We start from the raw sequence: 20,508 nt of genomic DNA on the forward strand, positions 1-20,508 counted from the left end.
ATTGACCGCACTCATGTTGCCATAAGGGCACCGAACGTTAATGAAAATACTTTCATTAATAGAATGGCTTCTAGGTACGTTTGATTATAGACATTCACATTTTAATGTACTTCAATGTCTTAACCCTTTCACTATCCTTGCAGGGGACAGTGGATATCCCCTCAAACAGTGGCTGCTTACGCCTTTCCTCAACCCACATAGTGCAGAGGAAAGGCACTACAACATGTGCCACAGTCGAGCTCGCGCTATAGTGGAGCGCACCATCGGCCTGTTTAAGGGCAGATGGCGCTGCCTCGACTGCACTGGAGGGAGGTTATTGTACACGCCTGAAAAGGTGTGCCAAATCGTGCTGGCATGTGCTGTGCTACACAATGTGGCACAGCTTAAAAACGTGCCTCTACCCCCTGGCGCCGATTGCTGTGTTGGCCCCGACCCTGAACCCCATCCCCACGCATTTGAGCCAAATGCTGCTGCTGTGCGCCAGCGTTTGGAAGTGATGCGTCGCTTGTAAAGAACAACAAAAGGTGTGGAAAATGTTATTTATTCAAGAATTCCCTCATCGTGCAGTTTATTTCAGTCAGGCCAGTCTTGATTTCACCCAACTCCTTGGCCACCCCTCTGATTGAACTAATGACTTCCCTCTGCATTTCAAGGACTGCATCGGTGAGGACACGTCCACTGCTGGAGGGTTGAGAGCCGCGTGCCGTGGAGACGCTGGGTCCAGACGGCTGCTCAGCTGCAGCATCGTAACCACTGGCCCCGCTGGAACACCCAGCAACTGAAATAAAATTGTTCTATATTAATAAACTGTAATTGTGTAGCCTGCATACATGTGACTTGACTGCATTCATTTTACTTATTTCTCTTACCTGTGTCACCCGGTGCATCTGGCGCGTCAGTGTCCCCCTCCGCCTCAGTCACCACTCCACTTAATAGGGATTCCCCAATAATTGCCGCCAGTCTCTCATCAAGAGGGGTCAGCTCCGGTGTCCCCTTTCCGCCTACCCGTGGCAGACACACTCTGGCGATGGAGCGCAAGACGTTTTTTTGCCTCGACTTTGATGTCCGACCATTTCTTTTTTATTTCGGCCACAGTCCGAGGTTGTGAGGCTACAGCATTTACAGCGTCTGCCACCGTTTGCCACTCAAGTGCCTTTTTGGCATTAGTAATGCCCACACTGTGCCCTCCAAACAACATTTTTCTCCTCTTTTCCACCTCGCCAACGATAACTTCTACTTCACATTGAGTGAAGTTACGTTTTTTTGATTTCCTCTCTGTGTTTGCCATGATTTCGCAATCAATGAATATTAACTTGTGGGCGTTTCACGGACTATTTATGGGCAACTATGGGCGTGTCATTAAGCCGCAAAAGCTGCGCTACATTTAGAATTGATTGTGATTTATTAAGGGAAAAATCCGTAGGACGTGCGTGCGCACGGTTTTATAAATCCGAATATTTCTGTGCGTACGCACGTCCTATGTTTCATCCGTACGCCACTTCTGACGCAAATCCTACGCAAAGTTTTATAAATGAGGCCCCAGGTCTAGGAGGACAGACAGATAGTGTGAATGTATATATACTGCTTTTGAACAGCATAAGAATACCTGCAGGTATGGCCTTAGTAAGCACCTTGAATTCTATTAATGTAATAGGTATTTTGTATCTTGAAATAAAGTCTGCAAGTGAAAATAAATTCCCTTCATTATTAAATAGCTGATTCACTAACAACAATCCAATACTAAACCAATTATGAAAAAATAAAGACTTCTTTATATTCAAAATATTAGCATTGTTCCAAATAAAAAAACTATGAGGGGAGAAATTGTGTTTATAGATAAGATTCCAGGTAGCAAGTACTTGTTGATAAAATTTAGAAAGTTTGACTGAAAGTTTTTCAATTTTATAATTACACATCAAAAGAAATTCTAAGCCACCCACATGAGAAAATATAAACCGAGGAATTATATTCCAAATAAATGAAGAGTTTTTAAGATATTGTCTTATCCAATTTATTTTAAAGTTACTGTTTAGAGAGCTAAAATCAATAAAATTCAACCCACCTTTATCATGTGTATTAAGTATTACTGATTTTTTAATATAATGTATTTTGTTTTTCCACAGGAATTTTGTCAACATACTGTCAATTAGTTTACATGTGTGTTTGTCAACAGAGATTGATTTGAGTGGCATACGATAAACGAGAAATGCCCTCTGCTTTAGTAAGTAGAACTCTGCCTTTGTGTGATAAATCTCTTTGCAACCAATGGTTCAATACCTTACGTGTCTTTTCAATAATTGGAAGAAAATTGAAAGGGCATCTAATTTTATCATCTTTGATTATTTTAACTCCCAAATAAGTAACACTCTCTCTCACAGGAATATTACAAATTAAAGATTCCAAACAATGACCAACTGGTAGTAACTCACATTTGTTAATGTTAAGCGAAGGCCAGAGGCTTTGGAAAGGGGCTCAAGAGTCTCTAATGCTACCGCAACCTGAGAGGCATCCTTCAAAAACAAAACGGTATCATCCGCTAATTGACTTATTACCACTTCAGTGTCATCAACAGTTATTCCTTTTAAAGGGCTTTCTCTGATATGCAAATTTAGAAGTTCGGTAGCTATCAGAAACAGATAAGGGGAGATTGGGCATCCCTGCCTGACTCCACGAATCAGGGTAAATCTAGGAGAGGTTCCACTGCTGAGTTTGATAGAGCTATTGCAATTTGTATAGAGCATTTTAATACATCTACAAAAGAAGTCACCAAATCCCACCTTACGAAGAGTCTGGAGCAAAAATTCATGCTCCAGGCAATCAAAAGATTTATAATAGTCTAAGAAGAGAATAAGAGTATCATTAGAGAGAAATTCAGTGTAATCTAGAATGTCTAAAACCAGACGTATATTATTAAAGATGTGTCTTTTTTGTAGAAAGCCAGATTGACATTCATCAATTAAACTATTTAAAATACATTTTAATCTTTTTGATAAAACCAAAGCAATAATTTTATAATCGTTATTTAGCAACGTAATTGGCCACCAATTATCAATTAACAAGGGATCTTTATTTGGTTTTGAAATTAAAGTTATAAGTCCTTGACACAAAGTCGGAGGAAGCAGGGCTCTTTCTATACTCTCTTTGAAAACTTTGAGCAAAAAAGGGGATAAAAGTTTTGTTACATTTTGCTGTATTTGACTGAGCAGTAGTTTGGGTGGTTCGCCAATGTACTAGATTTCTCTAATACATAAAATAAGTAAGCTTGACCAAAGTTCTTGTGGGGAGAAGAATTTATGAAAGGTAGCAGTGTAGCAGTTCTTCAGCAGTGATGTTAGCATGTCATCCTTCAAACAGTCTTAACCCAAAGTACTGTTTGTGAGAACAGACCTTTATACCTGTTAACAAATGTGCTATAAACAATACGATAACACCCCATGGAGAGACAATGATAGTGAAACCTTTTGATGACTTGAAAGGATCTCCCATGGAGAGCCCATTCATTGACCTGATGTTGACCTAAGAGGCTGATTATATGGGCCAGTTGTTTCACACTGTTGTGAACAGAGTACAGTTGCCTACAGTTGATTCCAAATACATTCAACCAAAGTTAATTAAAAACAAATAATCTTTCAATCCCCCCTTTGATCATTTTTGATCACACATAATAGAAAGATCATACAAAACAGTTATAATTTTAGTAGTCATGTACACGTGCTGTATACAGGTTCCTTCTTGCAATACTTTTCAATAATCATGAATACAGAATGCTGCATACAGGCTCCATTACTTAAGATGACAGAATAAGAGTTCATGGTGAGGTTTGCATTATCTTGAATGCCTAAGTTCTTTTTTTATTTTAATGTTGCGATCTTGTGGAAGTGACGGCTGTTGTTGTGTTCTGTGGATGTTAAGGCATGTTTATCTAGGTGGCCAGTGCAGTTTGGTCCAAGCGTTGGATGTCTTTGCTCATCCTCTGAAACGCTGGGACACCTACAATCACACCAGAGAAAAGGGAAACAAATCTTTCCAAAGAAATAGTTTAAACAAAATATGCCTAATAACCAATAAAACTGTCCCTATTTAATGTTGGCAGGACACTACAGTGTTTATCAGTGGTGAAATGTTCATGTCTTCATCCTCAGGCGACAAGCTAGAGCCTAAAAACCCTAGTCCCACCATATCTGGACTCTGAAAAACACTACTGCCATCTATCCCTCATCTCTAGGCAAATTCACATCAATCCACTCATTGTTTCCCTGTGCCTTAACTGCTGTGTCAGTTACTAAAAGATCCTCAATTGGTCTTTCCCATCTGTATTCTTGTTGCGACACATCCGTTTTTTTTATCTTTACCCATTTGTTGGGCACTATACCATGGCTCCCTTTTGGAGGTGCCAAACGTGATTCTTGGCATTGTGTACTGCCAGACTGAGTCTTCCATCAGTTTGGACAAGGCTGTCAGATGTTAGATTTTCAGTGGACATGGGCCGGCCTGTGACATTTTCCTCGTGGTTTTCCTTAAGGCATCGGTTGTCATCATGTTTTTTTTACATCTTCCATTAACAATGATGATTGTTTCCTGGCCAATTCAATTTGAATCTGTTTACTTTGTAGAACAGTTTGTAAGTCTTGATGAAGTTGTCTTAATGCCGCTGCATGTTCACCTCTCTCCTTTACGGCTTGTTTAGCAGCACTGTCTACTAGGACATCCTCTTTGGCTTCAGTTGTTGAGGTTTCATGGAGTCCATCAGCTTTTGGATAAGATGTCACTAGCTGGTGCTGCAGAGAGAGGTTCTTCAGTTTCCCTGTGGCTCCACAGCATTTAGCAGAGTCTGTTTTTGTTTGGCTGTCAGCTGCTGAAACCTCTTCAACAGGTTGTCATCATCACTTTGATGTCTCAAACTCAGCTTACAATCACGAATCCAGTGTCCATCCTCATTGCAATTTCTACATCTTCCCTGAGTTTTCTCTCTTGAGTGTCTCTGATATTCACTCATTATCCTGTTGTTGTATGACAAGGTTTTGGATTGTAAAACTTTGAGATCGACTTCCTATGTTCTTTCAATCTTTGCTGACCATTCTACAATCTGCATAAATGTTGTTCCAGTGCTGTCCCAGTCATCATACCTGATTTTAAGAGTTTTAGAAACCTCAGGTGTCAGTCCATTCACAAATGTGGTTTTAAGAGGCATGCTAGTGTCTTCACAGAGTTCTTCAATGTTCCATCCAAGTTTGTCTGAAGCGTTCTTCAAACTCTGCAACACTTTCTCCTGTCTTCTGCACACAAGAGGTAATTTTAGCCCAATTAACCTCTGCAGGTTTCATTTCAAATAAGAAGGTTTGAATCGCTTCCCATCTAGCTTCAATGTTTTCTTGAGATTCACCAATCCTTCTTTCAACACATTCTGTAAGTCGTTGTTGGTCATTGTCTCTTAAGTTCACATTAGCAATCATCAATCACTGTCCAGTGGATGTAAATTGTAGATTTTCTGCAAGCGTTGAAGAAATTGCCATACTTTCCGTGGTTGCTTGTACACATCTGGCAATTCTTTTGACCATTTGTCAACTTGCTCTGGAGTAGCTGGCTGGTATGTTCTGTATGGAACATATTTCTTTATTACCTTTTTACTGTGCGAGTTCGTCGTTCACCATCTTCCTCATACTCCTCTTCATTTTCAGTTTCAACTTCAGTTCTTCTGTTCTTAATAATTACAGGAGCAAGTCTAACCTTCAGTTTGTCCTTTGTAATTTCAGTATGTGTGTTGATATCTGCATCACTGTTATCAGAGCTGCTTGAAGCTTTTGATTCCAGTCGTTTGGAGAGCAAAGTTAACAACTTGTCATTCTGATGTAACAGTCTTTCTTTGTCCTTCTTTACAGTCTGTAATTGTTCAGCCAGTGCTCGAACCTTTGCTTTCTCTGCTTTGTTCTTATGTTGTAATTTGTCAATTTCACATCTCTGTAGATGCTGTTGAATTTGTTTGAGCAAAATTACAGACAAGCCATCTCTGTTGGTGTTCGTCCTTAAGCGCTGCATCTTTCCATAAGCCCTTTTAATGTCCGGCAAAGCCCATAGTCCACTCTCTGAGTACTTGATGCTGTACTTCTGGCAGATGTCATCATGGCACTTCCTCAGTCCCAGCCTTTTGTCCAGATATGCATTCAGATTCTCCAACATCTGATCAATGGTAACATTTGGAGGTTCTGTCCCATGTCTTTCTGATGTTGGCCTCAATGCATGACTATTGCCATTGTTTTGTGCAGACTCAGCCATGGCGAATACAGGAAAAGTGCCCTCAGAGGTGTGAAAACAGAACAAAAGGTCTTAGAACTGTTAAAGGTACTTATTCAGATTTAAATTCACAGCAGTCTGTTAGACTGAACATTTTCAGTTACACAGACAAATCATTAGTTTAAAAGCTCAGATTAGTTTTCAATCTTCCATTTAAAACAAAACATTTACATTCAGGCTAATTTTCCTTGTTTAATGTCTGAATTGAGTTCTTGCTCAGAATGCTGAATTACTTTTTCTAATTTGTCCCTTAGACAATTTACATTATATTTTTTCCTGTATTTTTATGGAAGGCAAACAAACTTATAGTTTCATGGTTTTATGCCATCATCTTCTAACTCGGTTTGAACATTAATTTCAATTTACATTAGTGGCTACTGAATTAGCACCCAGTCAAGAATTCCTAATTCTTGCAGCAACATCAGTCCCACTCTATGACTCCTACAGTCTCTGGAGAAATGGACTAAATTGTTTTTTTTTTTTAAACACAATTCCTACAAACAAAAAGAGAACGGACCAAGCTTCTGCTTCTACAATCTCTTTATGAACAGACTAAATTGTTTCCTAAACAATTCCTACAGAAATAAAGAGAACGGACCAAGCTTCTGCTTCTACAATCTCTTTATGAACAGACTAAATTGTTTCCTAAACAATTCCTACAGATACAAAGAGAAAGTACAAAGCCCTTGCTTCTACAGTCCCTTGATTACTGGACTAAATTGTTTCTTTCGCACAATTCCTACAGACATAAAGAGAACGGACCAAGCCTATGCTTCAACAATCTCTTTATGAACGGACTAAATTGTTTCTTAAACAATTCCTACAGACATAAAGAGAAAGGACCAAGCCTCTGCTTCTACAGTCTCTTGATGAACGGACTAAATTGTTTCTTAAACAATTCCTACAGACATAAAGAGAAAGGACCAAGCCTCTGCTTCTACAGTCTCTTGATGAACGGACTAAATTGTTTCTTAAACAATTCCTACAGACTCCAGAGAACAGGATTAAGCCTATTGAGAATGAGGAGTCACGTGCCGATCTGGGTTGATTTGGGAGGGGTCTGAGCCGGTCGGCCCTGATGGCAGGATACGCTATCGGTTGCCAGGGGAAATACCTTCAGAACTTCACAGAGGCGCGACTAAACATTTCAGAGATCTTTAATTTTTGTGCATTTATTTTGTCGTCGGAACAGATCGAGACGGATCTACGAATATGAGAAAGAAAAGGAAGAAAGTAAAGCAATGCAAAAACATAAGGTGAAAGAAAGGGGACCTTACAGGAACAAGCTCACACCAAGCGCAAAACAGTGGTGTTTGGAGAAGCTCTCAGGCATCCGAAATATCGACCCATATGAGCTCCCTGCAGCGGCACAGAGACCTGAACAATTTACCTCAGTGCTCACATATGGATATTGGGAATTATATTGTTTACGATGTAAGTCATCTCGCATTCACGCTGTTAATGGCTTTAATCTAACCCGGACATTTACATCTCGCAATCACACATTTAACTACCCTAGCCAACCCAGAACTGGTTTGTCCACTTTGCAGCCCCCAACACAAAACCTGGTACAGTATGTGTCATTGGTCTAAAATCAAATTATAACTAAACATACACAGCTTTAGCCTACATCAAAACATTGAACATCTCGTTACAATTTAGTGTTTACGAAACAGTTGCAGTTAATTACTTTGTCATTTTGGTCAAGAAGTGCATTCTAAATGCAATGTAATTACAATACGCTAAAACGCATGTGAATAAACTTACTTTGGCCAGTACAACACTGTTTTCATCACCTGCTGTAGATGGACCCAGCCACAGCAGAAGCCTCGTAAACTTTCCAAAGACTTGTGGCTTTTAAACTCCTGCATTGTGTAGCAACTTAAACCAAAAACAATATAATTCCCAATGTCCATATGTGTGCATGGAGGTAACTGGTCCAGGTCTCTGTGCTGCTGCAGGGAGCTCGTATGGGTCGCTATTTTGTATGCTTGAGAGCTTCTCCAAATACCGCTGTTTTGTGCTTGGTGTAACCTAAAAAAACTGTATTCCATTGTTCCTATGTTTTCCATATGTATCGTGAGAGGTACTGGAGCAGTTTGTAACGCAGCAGTAACTTCCTGGCATGGTAAAACAGTGCAGAATTGCGAGAACCTCCTCTACTACCGAGTTAAAAACACATGTAAACAATCCTGTTTCGCCGCCGGTATCCTGCCAACATGGCGGAGACCGTGATATCGAGGGAGGGGCTTTGTGCTATGACGACAACTTCTCATTCTCAATAATTACAAATCTATGGCTACTACAGTCTCATGAGACTGGACTAAACCTCTTTCTTGAATGATTCTTATAGACTCAAGAGGACTGGACTAAGCTATAAACACTTTTTCTATAGCTCCTACAGTCTCAGGAGAATTAACTAAATCATTTAAAAGGTTCCTACAGACTCAAGAGAAAGGCCTAAGCCAAACATTTCTTAAACAGTGCTACACTGGTTATTATGGTCACACTACATACATCAAATGATCTGCTTACTTATGACAAAGTGTTATTTAAGTTCTTTTAGAGAGCTGATAGTTTCACTCACCAAATTAGAATTTTGAGACTGGATCAAGTTGATTCAAATAACTTATGTCCTCAGACGCGGTCTGTTGATCTTTAACAAAAAAACTGTAGAATCTCCAAAACTCTTTTGTTCACTTCTTTTTGCAATTGGTGAGTTCTCTTCTTGTCAGTCTCTCCTGGCTGGCTCCGCCAAATTGTTAGATTTTGCTGTATTTGACTGAGCAGTAGTTTGGGTGGCTCGCCAATGTACTAGATTTCTCTAATACATAAAATAAGTAAGCTGACCAAAGTTCTTGTGGGGAGAAGAATTTATGAAAGGTAGCAGTGTAGCAGTTCTTCAGCAGTGATGTTAGCATGTCATCCTTCAAACAGTCTTAACCCAAAGTACTGTCTGTGAGAATAGACCTTTATACCTGTTAACAAATGTGCTATAAACAATATGATAACACCGCATGGAGAGACAACGATAGTGAAACCTTTTGATGACTTGAAAGGATCTCCCATGGCCAGTTGTTTCACACTATTGTGAACAGAGTACAGTTGCCTACAGTTGATTCCAAATACATTCAACCAAAGTTAATTAAAAACAAATAATCTTTCAGTTTGCTAAAAGCTTTATAGAACTCAGGCGTTAACCCATCTGTTCCCGAAGACTTATTATTTTTCAAATAATTAATTGCATCAATAATTTCTTGTAAACTAAGAGGGGCTTCACATATATTGGACTCTTCATTATTTATCTGCTTCATATTATGTAAGGACTCTAAAAACTCAGATGTAGATTGTTGACAGAAATTCGAAGCATACAAATTACTATAAAATTCAGAACAAAAATTTGCAATAATCTTAGGGTCCTCCACAATATTATCTTTAATCCTCAATTTTTCAATATGATTATTTCTAGCTTGTTGCCTCTCAAGTCTAAAAAAATAAGCAGAACTCTTTTCGCCTGTAAATCTCCTCTAGTTTGAGCTTCTGTTCAATAAATTCTGCTTTATCAAATTCTGATAGTTTTTCCACTCTTTTGGATAATAAAGTAGATATTTTAAATAAAATGTTATCCTCTTCAGCTTTCCTCTTCACTGGAGTACCTCCTAAATAAATTCCTACTTCAAATTTGAGAAGTTCCCAATTGCTACAATTTTTTTTTTTTTCAATTTTTGCTTTATTCCAATAAGTCAAAATATTTTTTTCTATGGCAGTGATTACTTCTTTATGTTGAAGTACTGTTTTATTTCATTTCTAGTATCCAGACTTTTGAATTAAATTTACAGAAGAACTAAAGGGGATACTTATTGAAATAGCCTTGTGATCTGAGAATGGAGATGGTAATATATCAGTAACAATATTAACTACTGTATATCCTTAGATGTAAGCCAAAAATCAATCCTGGACTGACTAGATAAAGAATTATTACTCCAAGTAAAGCATTGTTTCGATGGGTGAGATTTTCTCCATGTATCAATTAAGGAAAATTTCTCCATAAATGTAATTACGTAATCTGGACTTGTATTTCCAGCCTGAGGAGGCCACCTATCTAACCTGCTGTCCAGGACGACATTGAAATCACCTCCAAAGATCAGATAAGAATTAGGATATTTGGCTAACATACGAGTCACCCGATCACTTAATCTGTCAAAAAAAGCATTATTTTCTTTTCGTAAGTTGAAACCATATACATTAAGAACAATAAGGTTGAATTTAAAATTTCAAGGACAAGTAAAATGTAATGTCCAGACGTATCACACTCAGAGCTTATTATTTTCCTTTTAAAGCGATTTTTCAAGATACAAACCCCAGCAGAGTGAGTAGTTCCATGAGCTAACCATAAATCTAGTCCCCATTGTGACCTCTAAAGATGTACATCTTGACTAAAAAAAAAATCTGAATTAAAGCGCTTCAGATACAAAAAAATGGCTTTCCTCTGAACAATGTTACGTAACTCTCTACAATTAAGAGAAACAATAGATAACGACATAAACCAAAACTCTATAGAAAATACACAGATAAACCCAGAAGATTCCTATAAAAACAATTATAGCAAATCTTAGACGGTTGCAACAGGTGTATACCGGGATGAGAACAGCAATCCCTTTTTAATGCAAAGAATGTTTTTTTTTTTTTTTTTTTTTTTTTTTTTTTTTTAATTGCCTCTTTTTGTGTACAAATCAAAATATTTTAACTGGAGTCTCAGTCTCAATCAAGTTTTTAACCAGTATAAGGAGAAGAGTATCTCCCTATTTAAAGCAGAGAAGAAAAAATAATAATTTTGTATTATCGCCCCATTAATAAAATTACAAAACAAAACACTTGATCTGGAGTCTCAGTCTTACTTGAGACTTTAAACAGAAAGAATGAGAGTACTTTTGCACTGAAAGAGGCCATAAACATCTATTTTCTTCCAGTTTCATTCACCTTAAGGCTGGTTCACATGGCAGGATAATTAGGCCGATTTTAGCCCCGATTCACCCCTTACGACAATCTTAGGATGCTCCGATTATCGTAAAATAATCTGATCAAATATTCCTGCCGTGTGTGGTGTGTTAAGACTGCTCTCCTCTGCTCGGAAGGACGTTGGGACCGCTCCGATCTCAAATCGGGGATATCCAACATGTTGGATTTATTGAACATCAGGTGTGGCGCATGCGCGAGCGGCGACACGGTCTCTTTGCGCGTCCTTAGCTGTGTTTGTTTGTTTTTATTAATTGTTTTACAATCCATCAATATTGACGGTTAAATTTTTATTAGATGAATGTTCAGGGCTCAGAATGAAGACGAACTCAGTTATCTTGTTGGTGATTTTGATCACTTATGCTGCCGGTTACAATCAATGCATGCATATTGACCAGGGATCGCGAATCACCTACACACGGGACTTTCTGCTAAATTTTAAATCCCCTGCAATGCGATTTCATCCCTATGACACATCGTTGTTACCACCGGAATGTGTCAGGGGTAGCAAGAACGCCAAAGCAAGAAAACGTGGCAGGAAAGGAGGAATCCGGGAACGAGTGAAAAGACAGCCCTACAGACAATCACTTCCAACTGTCATGTTCGGCAATGTCCAAAGCCTAAGGAATAAGGCAGATGAGTTGCGGGCCTGCACTCAGTATCTCACCGAATACCGGCAATCCTGCCTTATCTGCCTGACAGAAAGCTGGCTCACTGAGACAGACTCCGACTCATCGGTCGAACTAGAGGGCTACACGCTGGTGAGGATGGACCGTAATCAGAACTCCGGGAAAAGGAAAGGTGGAGGTGTGTGCGTGTTTGTTAACAATACATATTGTAACCCTGGTCATATTACGATGAAGCATCAGATCTGTACGAAGGACATTGAACTTTTAGCGCTTTCCTTAAGGCCTCATTATTTGCCTAGAGAAATACACCAAATCAGACTGTTTGTTGTGTATATTGCGCCCTCGGCCGACACATTGGCCGCTGCCACTACGATTCATGAACTTGTAACTAAAACGGAGGAAGAGGCCCCCGATGCAGCTAATTTTTTGTTGGGTGACTTTAATTTATGCAGTTTAAAGGAACATTTACCTACGTACCAACAATATGTTACCTGTTCAACACGCAATAAAGCTTGCCTTGATCATTGTTATGGAAATATCGAGGATGCGTTTTATTCTAAGGCCCTGCCCGGTTTAGGGAATTCGGACCATAATATGATTAAACTGATGCCAAAATATGTGTCCCGCCTACGGCGTGAAAAATCAAAAAAGGTGGAGGTTAAATGCTGGACTGCTGTTGCGACTGAGGCACTTCAGGATTGCCTGGAGAGCACAGATTGGAATGTAGTGACCGATGGGACTGACAATGTCAATGAAGCAGTGTTTGCTATATCGGGGTATGTACAATTCTGTGAGGACGTAATCATCCCCCGAAAGACTATTAAGATGTATCCTAATAATAAGCCCTGGGTTACCCCAGAGTTAAAGCAACTCCTTAATGAGAAAAAGAGAGTGTTTAAATCAGGAGGAAGTAGAGAAGAGAAAAAGATTAAAAGCAAAATCAATGAGTGCAAAGCAGCATATAAACATAAGTTAGAAAACTTTTTTAAAGGTGACGCTAGGAGAGCTTGGCAGGGAGTCCAATCTATCACAGGATATAAGTCCAAGAAGCATCCGTTGGTAGCAGAGAATAATTTTAATATGGCAAATGAATTAAATGATTTTTATTGTAGATTTGATATACATGATTTTAAAGTTGAACAGAATGAGATCATTACAGCAGTAAGAGACATGAAGAGTATAGATTTTGATATCCCCATGGATGAGGTCAAATTCTATTTTAGACGTGTAAATCCTCGTAAAGCATGTGGACCTGATGGTATTAGCTGCAGGACATTAAAGGTGTGTGCTGATCAGTTGGCACAGCCCTTCCATAGGTTGTTTCAGCTGTCATTAGATACAGGCGTTATTCCCAGCCTATGGAAACAATCCTTAATAGTGCCTGTGCCAAAAAACAATAGACCTAAGGAATTTAATGATCTGCGCCCTGTTGCCCTTACCTCTGCAGTTATGAAATGTTTTGAAAAAATAATTTTAAAACAACTTCTCCAAGAGGTTTCACCCCTTTTAGACCCGAATCAATTTGCTTATCGTGCAGAGAGAGGTGTTGAGGATGCACTATTATCTTTGATTAACAGCACTCATGAGCACCTTGAACATGCTCAAAGCCTGGTCAAGATTGTGTTCATTGATTTCAGTAGTGCTTTTAATACGATCCAACCCCACCTACTGGTGAGAAAATTAGTGCATTTGGGAGTAAATCCCCAAATTATTTTATGGATCTATGACTTCTTGACAGATCGTAGTCAGCAGGTCAGATTTAATTCAAGCATATCATCCTCAAAAATTATAGATACAGGGGCACCACAAGGGTGTGTTCTGTCGCCTATCCTATATACATTATACACTAATAATTGTCAAGCTTCCTCTTCAGCTCACATTTATTTTAAATATGCTGACGACACAGCATTGGTTGGTTTTTTAAAGTCGGACATATCTTCTGTGAGTGGTTTTCAGAGGGAATTGCAGGGTTTCACTCAGTGGTGTACTGAACATTTTCTGGAAATCAATGTGAAGAAAACAAAAGAGATGGTTATAAATTTTAGCAAAAATAGAATGATAGTTCCCCCCTCTAATATTAATGGTGAATTAGTGGAGAGGGTTTCAACTTATAAATACTTGGGAGTTGAAATTGATTCTAAATTAACTTTTAATGAATGTGCACTAAACAAAATTAAGAAAATGCACCAGCGGATGTACTTCCTTAGGAAATTATATAATTTTAGATTAGAAAAACACATTCTTGTAATGTTTTATAAAAGCCTACTTCAGAGTGTTTTGTCCTTTGGCCTCATCTGTGTGTTTGGTAACATGCATGTTAAGGACCAAAAGAAACTGCAGCGCATGATTAAGATGGCCAGCAGGATCATCGGAATTGACCAGGTGTCGGTAGCTCAGCTGTACAATGAGCTTATTTCAAAAAAGACTGACCAAATCCTTAATGACCCTACTCACCCTCTATATCATAAATTTATTAGAAGTAATAGGTCAACTGGTAGAATTTTACAACAGAGAATTAGAACAGAAAAGTACAATAAATCATTTGTCCCCATAGCGATCAGATTGTATAATGATCACGCACATCGCAAGCTATCATAGTTTTAGTTATTTGATAATATTATAAAATTTTTACGTCAAATGTTGGATTGTAATTTTCATTCTTGTAGTACTGTTATTTTTTGTATAGATTGTGTTTTATGTGTTGTGTTTGTTTTTTGGAGAATATGTTGTGATAAGGGCGTGTAATGAATGAATGACCATATGAATTTCCCCTTGTGGGACAATAAAGTTCACCTTATTTGGCCCGATTTCTTCTAATGTGTGGTGTCCCCCGAGGACAAACGATCACGCAGCCTGTGGACTGTGGCGTGTAGCCAATCAGAAAGTGAGGTGACGAGGCGGAGAGGAAGTACCGGGAAACAAAATCAAAACAGCCGGCGGCATGGCGCACCAGAAAGTACAGTGGATGTCGGAGATGGAGGACCAACTCGTCGACCTGTGGCAACACCGTGAATGTTTGTACAACGTTTCGTGTAAAGCATATCATAACCGAAATGACAAGGAGGGGAATTGGGCAGAAATTGCTGCTGCACTTGAAATACCAGGTAATGTTTATCTACAGTAACGTTACCCATCGCTAGCATGACCACAACATTTCTATGAGATAAAACAACAAATTACCTCCATATCTTGATGTAGCAAGTATAGTCCATGCTCGCGTTGTTTCCACCTCTTTGACCATCGCCTTTTCTTGTTTTTCCTATGTTTTTTTCCCGTTAAAAACAAAGAACAAACTATGGCCACTGCATCCTCTTTGTCCGCCATGATTGTTTACTCTGAAGTCACATTTGATCTCGAGGGATTTTGCGAGATTTCCCATCTGACCTGTGATCCTCAGGTGGTTGTTCTTCAGAAAGTCTGCATCTTTGGCAGCACGCCAGACAGCATCCCTGAAAAAACGTGATGTGAACTGAAATATAATACTTCTCGGAGTGCTGCTTCCAGGTTTGATACGACCGAGGCGATGTGCAACATCCACGACGTCCGGCAGTTTATCTTTATACTGCGGCAAGAGACACTGGCATTTTTTAATGACCTCATGACGAACATCTTCTCCATTTGTCTCTTGAATCCCTTGAATTCTTAGATTCCATCTGCGGGAATAGCCCTCCAACAACGTTAGACGTCTTTCATGCTCCTCGGCACACTTTTCAGCTTGTCTCAGTTGAGGTTTCATGGCATTGACGTCTGCGCAGATAAACTCAATCGTTTTCTTTAACTCTGTGATTTGTTTTGTGTTGCCACTGACTTCTGTTTTCATTTCATTTATTACCTGTGAATTTCTTTCCACAAACTTCTCTAGAGTGTCCGACCTATCCTTCACCAGCCGAGAAAGGTCCGAGATCTGCGAGAGGATGACTGAAGTATCTTTCTCCAAAAATTTGCGTTGTTTGGGGGCTGGCGATTTACAGGGAGTTTCGGGGAGACACGGAAATTCCTCCTCCACCAGCATAAATTCTTCTGGATCATTACCTTGTTTAAAATAGTCATGCAAGTTGTCTTCAATCAAGTCGCTAGAGGAGACTTTAATCGCACTTTCAGTCGCCTGCAAACTGCTGCTTTTTTTACTAGCCATGTTAGCATGTACAGTCGGTTCGGACTTTCCAGCTTTCTTTCCAGAACTCTTCCTTTTCTCTGAGCCCCCTATTGTGGTCTTTGGTGAATCACTATAATATCAGTTTGAGTTAACTTTCAAAATTTTCTTTGCAGTAACGTTATGAAGGTCCATTTAAGGGATTAGGATTGCGAGCTCATCGAAACGCATGCGTTCAAGGAGCCATCTTGAAAGTCCCCCTCCACAAATAGTATTTTTAAAATTAAATTTCAAAAATATTTATTTTACTCTATAATTTACCCTTAATGTATTCTTAATTTTTTGTCTATTTTGTATTATTCCAACCTTGATATTACATATTCTTCTTGCTATTATTAATCTATTGTTTAGTTATTTATTATGGTATTATTCATATTATACATATAATTTGTGCTATTATAAATCTATTATATCACATATGTTATTGTTCCTTTGTACTCGCTTTTCATATTATTCACTTTACTTCATGTTGTACTGTATACTTTTTAATATCACTTTTACTATATTTTTACTGTGCTCTGTATCAGTGCATAATATTTTAATTTTCACTGGATCCATGAAGGCTCATCATTTTCATGTGTTATTATTTGTTGTGGAGTTTATCTATGGAGTGCTATCAAAATGAAAAACAGATTACAAGTGTGACACTTTTTGATTTGTATGTACTTGTTTTATTAAATTTTCTCAATGATGTTAAGTGTTTAAAAATGTATTATTCTGACTTGAGACACAAGAAAGAAAGAAAAAGAAAGAAAGAAAATGTTTGGGATTGAACACAGAGATAAGAATATAACAACTAATTGAATGTACATTTAAATTACATTACCTGCATATGTCACAGTTATACTAAATTAACAGTAGAATTGTAAACCGAAAAAATCTACGAAATCAACAAGTGAGACAAATGTGAGTTTTCACAATTCCTTACAATTAATACTTTTCCAAACCTAATTTTTTTTTAACTGCACGTAGATCACAAACCTCTGAAATCGGTTGATAAATGTGAACGTCTTGCCCTCACTAACATGGCGGACTCGTTGACACATCGCAGCAGCGGCTCAAAACGGCCAATGAGGCGTAGGTATTTATATGTCTATGGGTTGTACACTCGATCTGATCCAAACTCCGGAGCAGAAGGGGGAGGTAATGCATCAATTACCTCGATGCCAACCGCCGTTAAACTGGAAACGAGAAAAAGTAGCTCCACTCGCTCGCTTTATCTCTCCATGCATGCAGAAGCAGAACACGCACACGAAGCGTGTCGTATTTTTCTTTGGGTGATTGTTGTGTAACGTTATTTAAAAATCATGGCTGATGAAGAATTGGAAGCCATTAGGCGTCAACGTATGGCAGAACTGCAGGCGAAACATGGGGTAAGAGTACCGGAGAAAGACACGAGCAAAATATCGTAATATCGCAATTTTTAGACGAGACGTTGTATTGAACTGTACATGTAAGGCCCTTAATTATGAATCAAATCTATCCTCATCATTCAGGTTCATTGTTGTCTGAACCGCCCTAAAATCAATCTAAATGTATAAGTTACAAACTGTGCTTAACCAGTGAGCCGAGAACAAACCTTAGCCACTGAGCTAATCAAGTTAAAATATTACAGGCTATTGTTTTTTTTACATTAATGGATTTCATTAGGCTCCAGAGTTTCATAACATGGTTCAGTTAGAGTTATTTTCACGATTGCAGCATTTAAAGAGTAAACGGAACTGAATCTAGCTGAAATGTTTATCCTAAAAGTATATTAATCTATAAATACGCAAAACTGCCTTTTCTGCAATGTTAAGGGGTTAAGTAATATGCTTAAAGGGTTAGTTCGCCCAATTTGCAAAATGATGTCATTATAACTTACCCTCATGTTGTTCCAACCAAACCCGTGAGACCTCCGTTTATTTTTGGAACACAGTTTAAGATATTTTAGATTTAGTCCGAGAGCTCTTAGTCCCTCCATTGAAGCTGTGTGTAACGTTAGAGTATAGCTACTGTCCATGTCCAGAAAGGTAAGAAAAACATAATCAAAATAGTCCATGTGACATCAGAGGGTCAGTTAGAATTTTTTTGAAGCATCAAATACATTTTGGTCCAAAAATAGCAAAAACTACGACTTTATTCAGCATTGTCTTCTCTTCCGTGTCTGTTGTAAGACAAAACAAAGCAGTTTGTCATATCCGGTTCGTGAACGAATCATTCGATGTAAACGGATCTTTTTGAACCAGTTCACCAAATCGATACTTTGATGTTTTTCTTACCTTTCTGGACATGGACAGTATAGAGCTTGGGAAACTACGTCACTGCGGATTGCATTATGGGTAGTCGCGACCATTTTTGAGGACACGCTTATCAGTGAAAGTGAAAGTGACATGACATACAGATCAAGTGTAAGATTACATATAAAGAAAAACTCAACAAGGAAGCAAAGATGCGGTATTTAGAAAAAAATCAAGACAATCAACGAACTCAATCTGCACGAACACACAGAGTGGTCGGATGATCTTAAAGAGCTGCCGCTCGTAACCTTCCCCAATGTGTTTTCTAACCTTGTTTGTAGTGTCAGAGCATACACCTCTGATCAGTTTAAAAATGATAAATCTCTCGAGTCTCACCTGCAATTTACAAATGGATGGGTGCAGAACCTACACATTTTCCGCGTCAACGAGCGAGTTACACGGCCCCTTTACTTTTTAATATGCGTTATTGTAAACTGTACAAATTAACCTCAGTGCGTTATGATGCACAAAAAAAGAGATACAGAATTGATCAATTTTGCCGTTTATTACTGTAACAGGTGGTATGCAATATGCATAACTCTTGATAATGCAGGAGATGTGGTTCATGCATAGGTAACATTTAATGTAACGTTAAGTCTGTCAAATCGATTAATCCAATCCAAAAAAAAGTTGTTTATATAACGTACATTTCTGTATATTTCTATATATATATAGGGGTGGGTGATATCTCGATATTTAAAATATATCGAGATATTTTTTAAACACGATATGGATTTTGACATATCGTATATATCGATATATTGTTTATATTCTGATTCCGCCACTTTGCTTGTTTGCCTTCCCTGTGCTGTGCTCGCCCCCGCTCGCTCGCCCCCCGCCTCCTTGCTTTTGTCCCCTCTTACCTTGCGTGTAGAGAACTAGTCAAAAAAAAAACAAAGACAACTGGCTCCATTATATGGAGATACTTCAGTTTTAAGGCGTAGGGCGAACGGCAGGCAGATGTCTACTGTAGGGCCTAATGAAACGCGGACGGAATCGCGGAATCCAGTCATAAAAATGGAATTTACAGTTTAACGTGTCACGGAATTGGTCAAATTTTAAATGAATTAATCAAAAGTCGGTCATGCACTTACATCAAATCGCGAAATGGACTAATATCTGCAAATATTAACCCGGAAAAGTCTATTTAAATATGAATCCTGCATGTTCTGCGTGTCTGTGTCAACGAATGGAGCAGAAGCGCGTCTTCATTCATTAAACAGGGAAGCTCGCATAACGCTCGCGCTGATTTCATTGTCTTTCCTCTCTCTAAATAAAGACGTGAACACATGAGGAACATCTCCAGAACTGCACTAGAGAGTCACTTCATGAGCATCTGACCGTTTGATTTGAGTAAGACTAGCTCATATCACATCATAGACTGTGGTATCACATACACAGAACTGTAAAGGTAAACCCGTCAAAATAAAAGTATTTGACAGAAATCTATTACTATTGTACAGCAGAATGTAGATAGCCCACTACTACTACTATTAAAATGAAACGAACATAATTTTATAAGGAATAATCACACAACATTTCTCCCATGTTTTATTTTTAATAGTAAATCCCCTTTGTTTACCAAAAAATAAAGTTTGCTTAATTTTAAATAATTAAAAGATAAATTAAATGAATGTTTTATGCCTTCATGTGATAATCAGAAAAATGTAAATACACAGAATTTCTGAAGGGAAAAAAAACATTTCACATAAGGCTATTTTAAGAATTGTTTTTAACTAATTAAGTTGTTTTTATGCATTTAAATAATTGCACATGCTAAAACACAGAATTAGGTAACAATAAAACATATGGTGAAGAAAAAAATAAAATGTTTCATAGGCCCCTTAACATGTAATATTTGCCATATTTGTTTTTGCAGTAGTTTTTTGGGGGTTATTTTTCCTGTAAAGATATCGAGATATATATCGTATATCGAGATATAGCAAAATATATCGAGATATATTTTTTGCTCCATATCGCCCAGCCCTATATATATATATATATATATATATATATATATATAAATGCACATACATACGTGTGTATATATCAGACCAAAGGGACAATCCTTCTTTTCCTTCTTACTGCTGCTAACCAAGCTATGTGACACCGCTTTGTTAACTCGGAGACCTGAGATCAA

At 38.3% G+C, this 20,508-nt stretch overlaps 1 protein-coding gene and 1 pseudogene across 1 annotated transcript in view; one reads left to right on the top strand and one right to left on the bottom strand.

Annotated features, from left to right (window-relative positions):
* Positions 1–3,508: 3,508 nt before the first annotated feature.
* The window catches only part of LOC127934052 (uncharacterized), a 61,305-nt pseudogene continuing 44,305 nt past the window's right edge, over positions 3,509–20,508 (bottom strand).
* pdcd5 (programmed cell death 5) overlaps positions 17,313–20,508 on the top strand; it is a 35,541-nt gene continuing 32,345 nt past the window's right edge. The window contains exon 1 of the mRNA XM_052531251.1: positions 17,313–17,462. Within this exon, the coding sequence (XP_052387211.1) occupies positions 17,397–17,462 (66 nt within the window). The 5' untranslated portion in view covers positions 17,313–17,396. The remainder of the gene's footprint in view (positions 17,463–20,508) is intronic.

This window comes from Carassius gibelio, chromosome A18, assembly GCF_023724105.1.
Source record: "Carassius gibelio isolate Cgi1373 ecotype wild population from Czech Republic chromosome A18, carGib1.2-hapl.c, whole genome shotgun sequence".
Lineage (NCBI taxonomy): Eukaryota > Metazoa > Chordata > Actinopteri > Cypriniformes > Cyprinidae > Carassius > Carassius gibelio.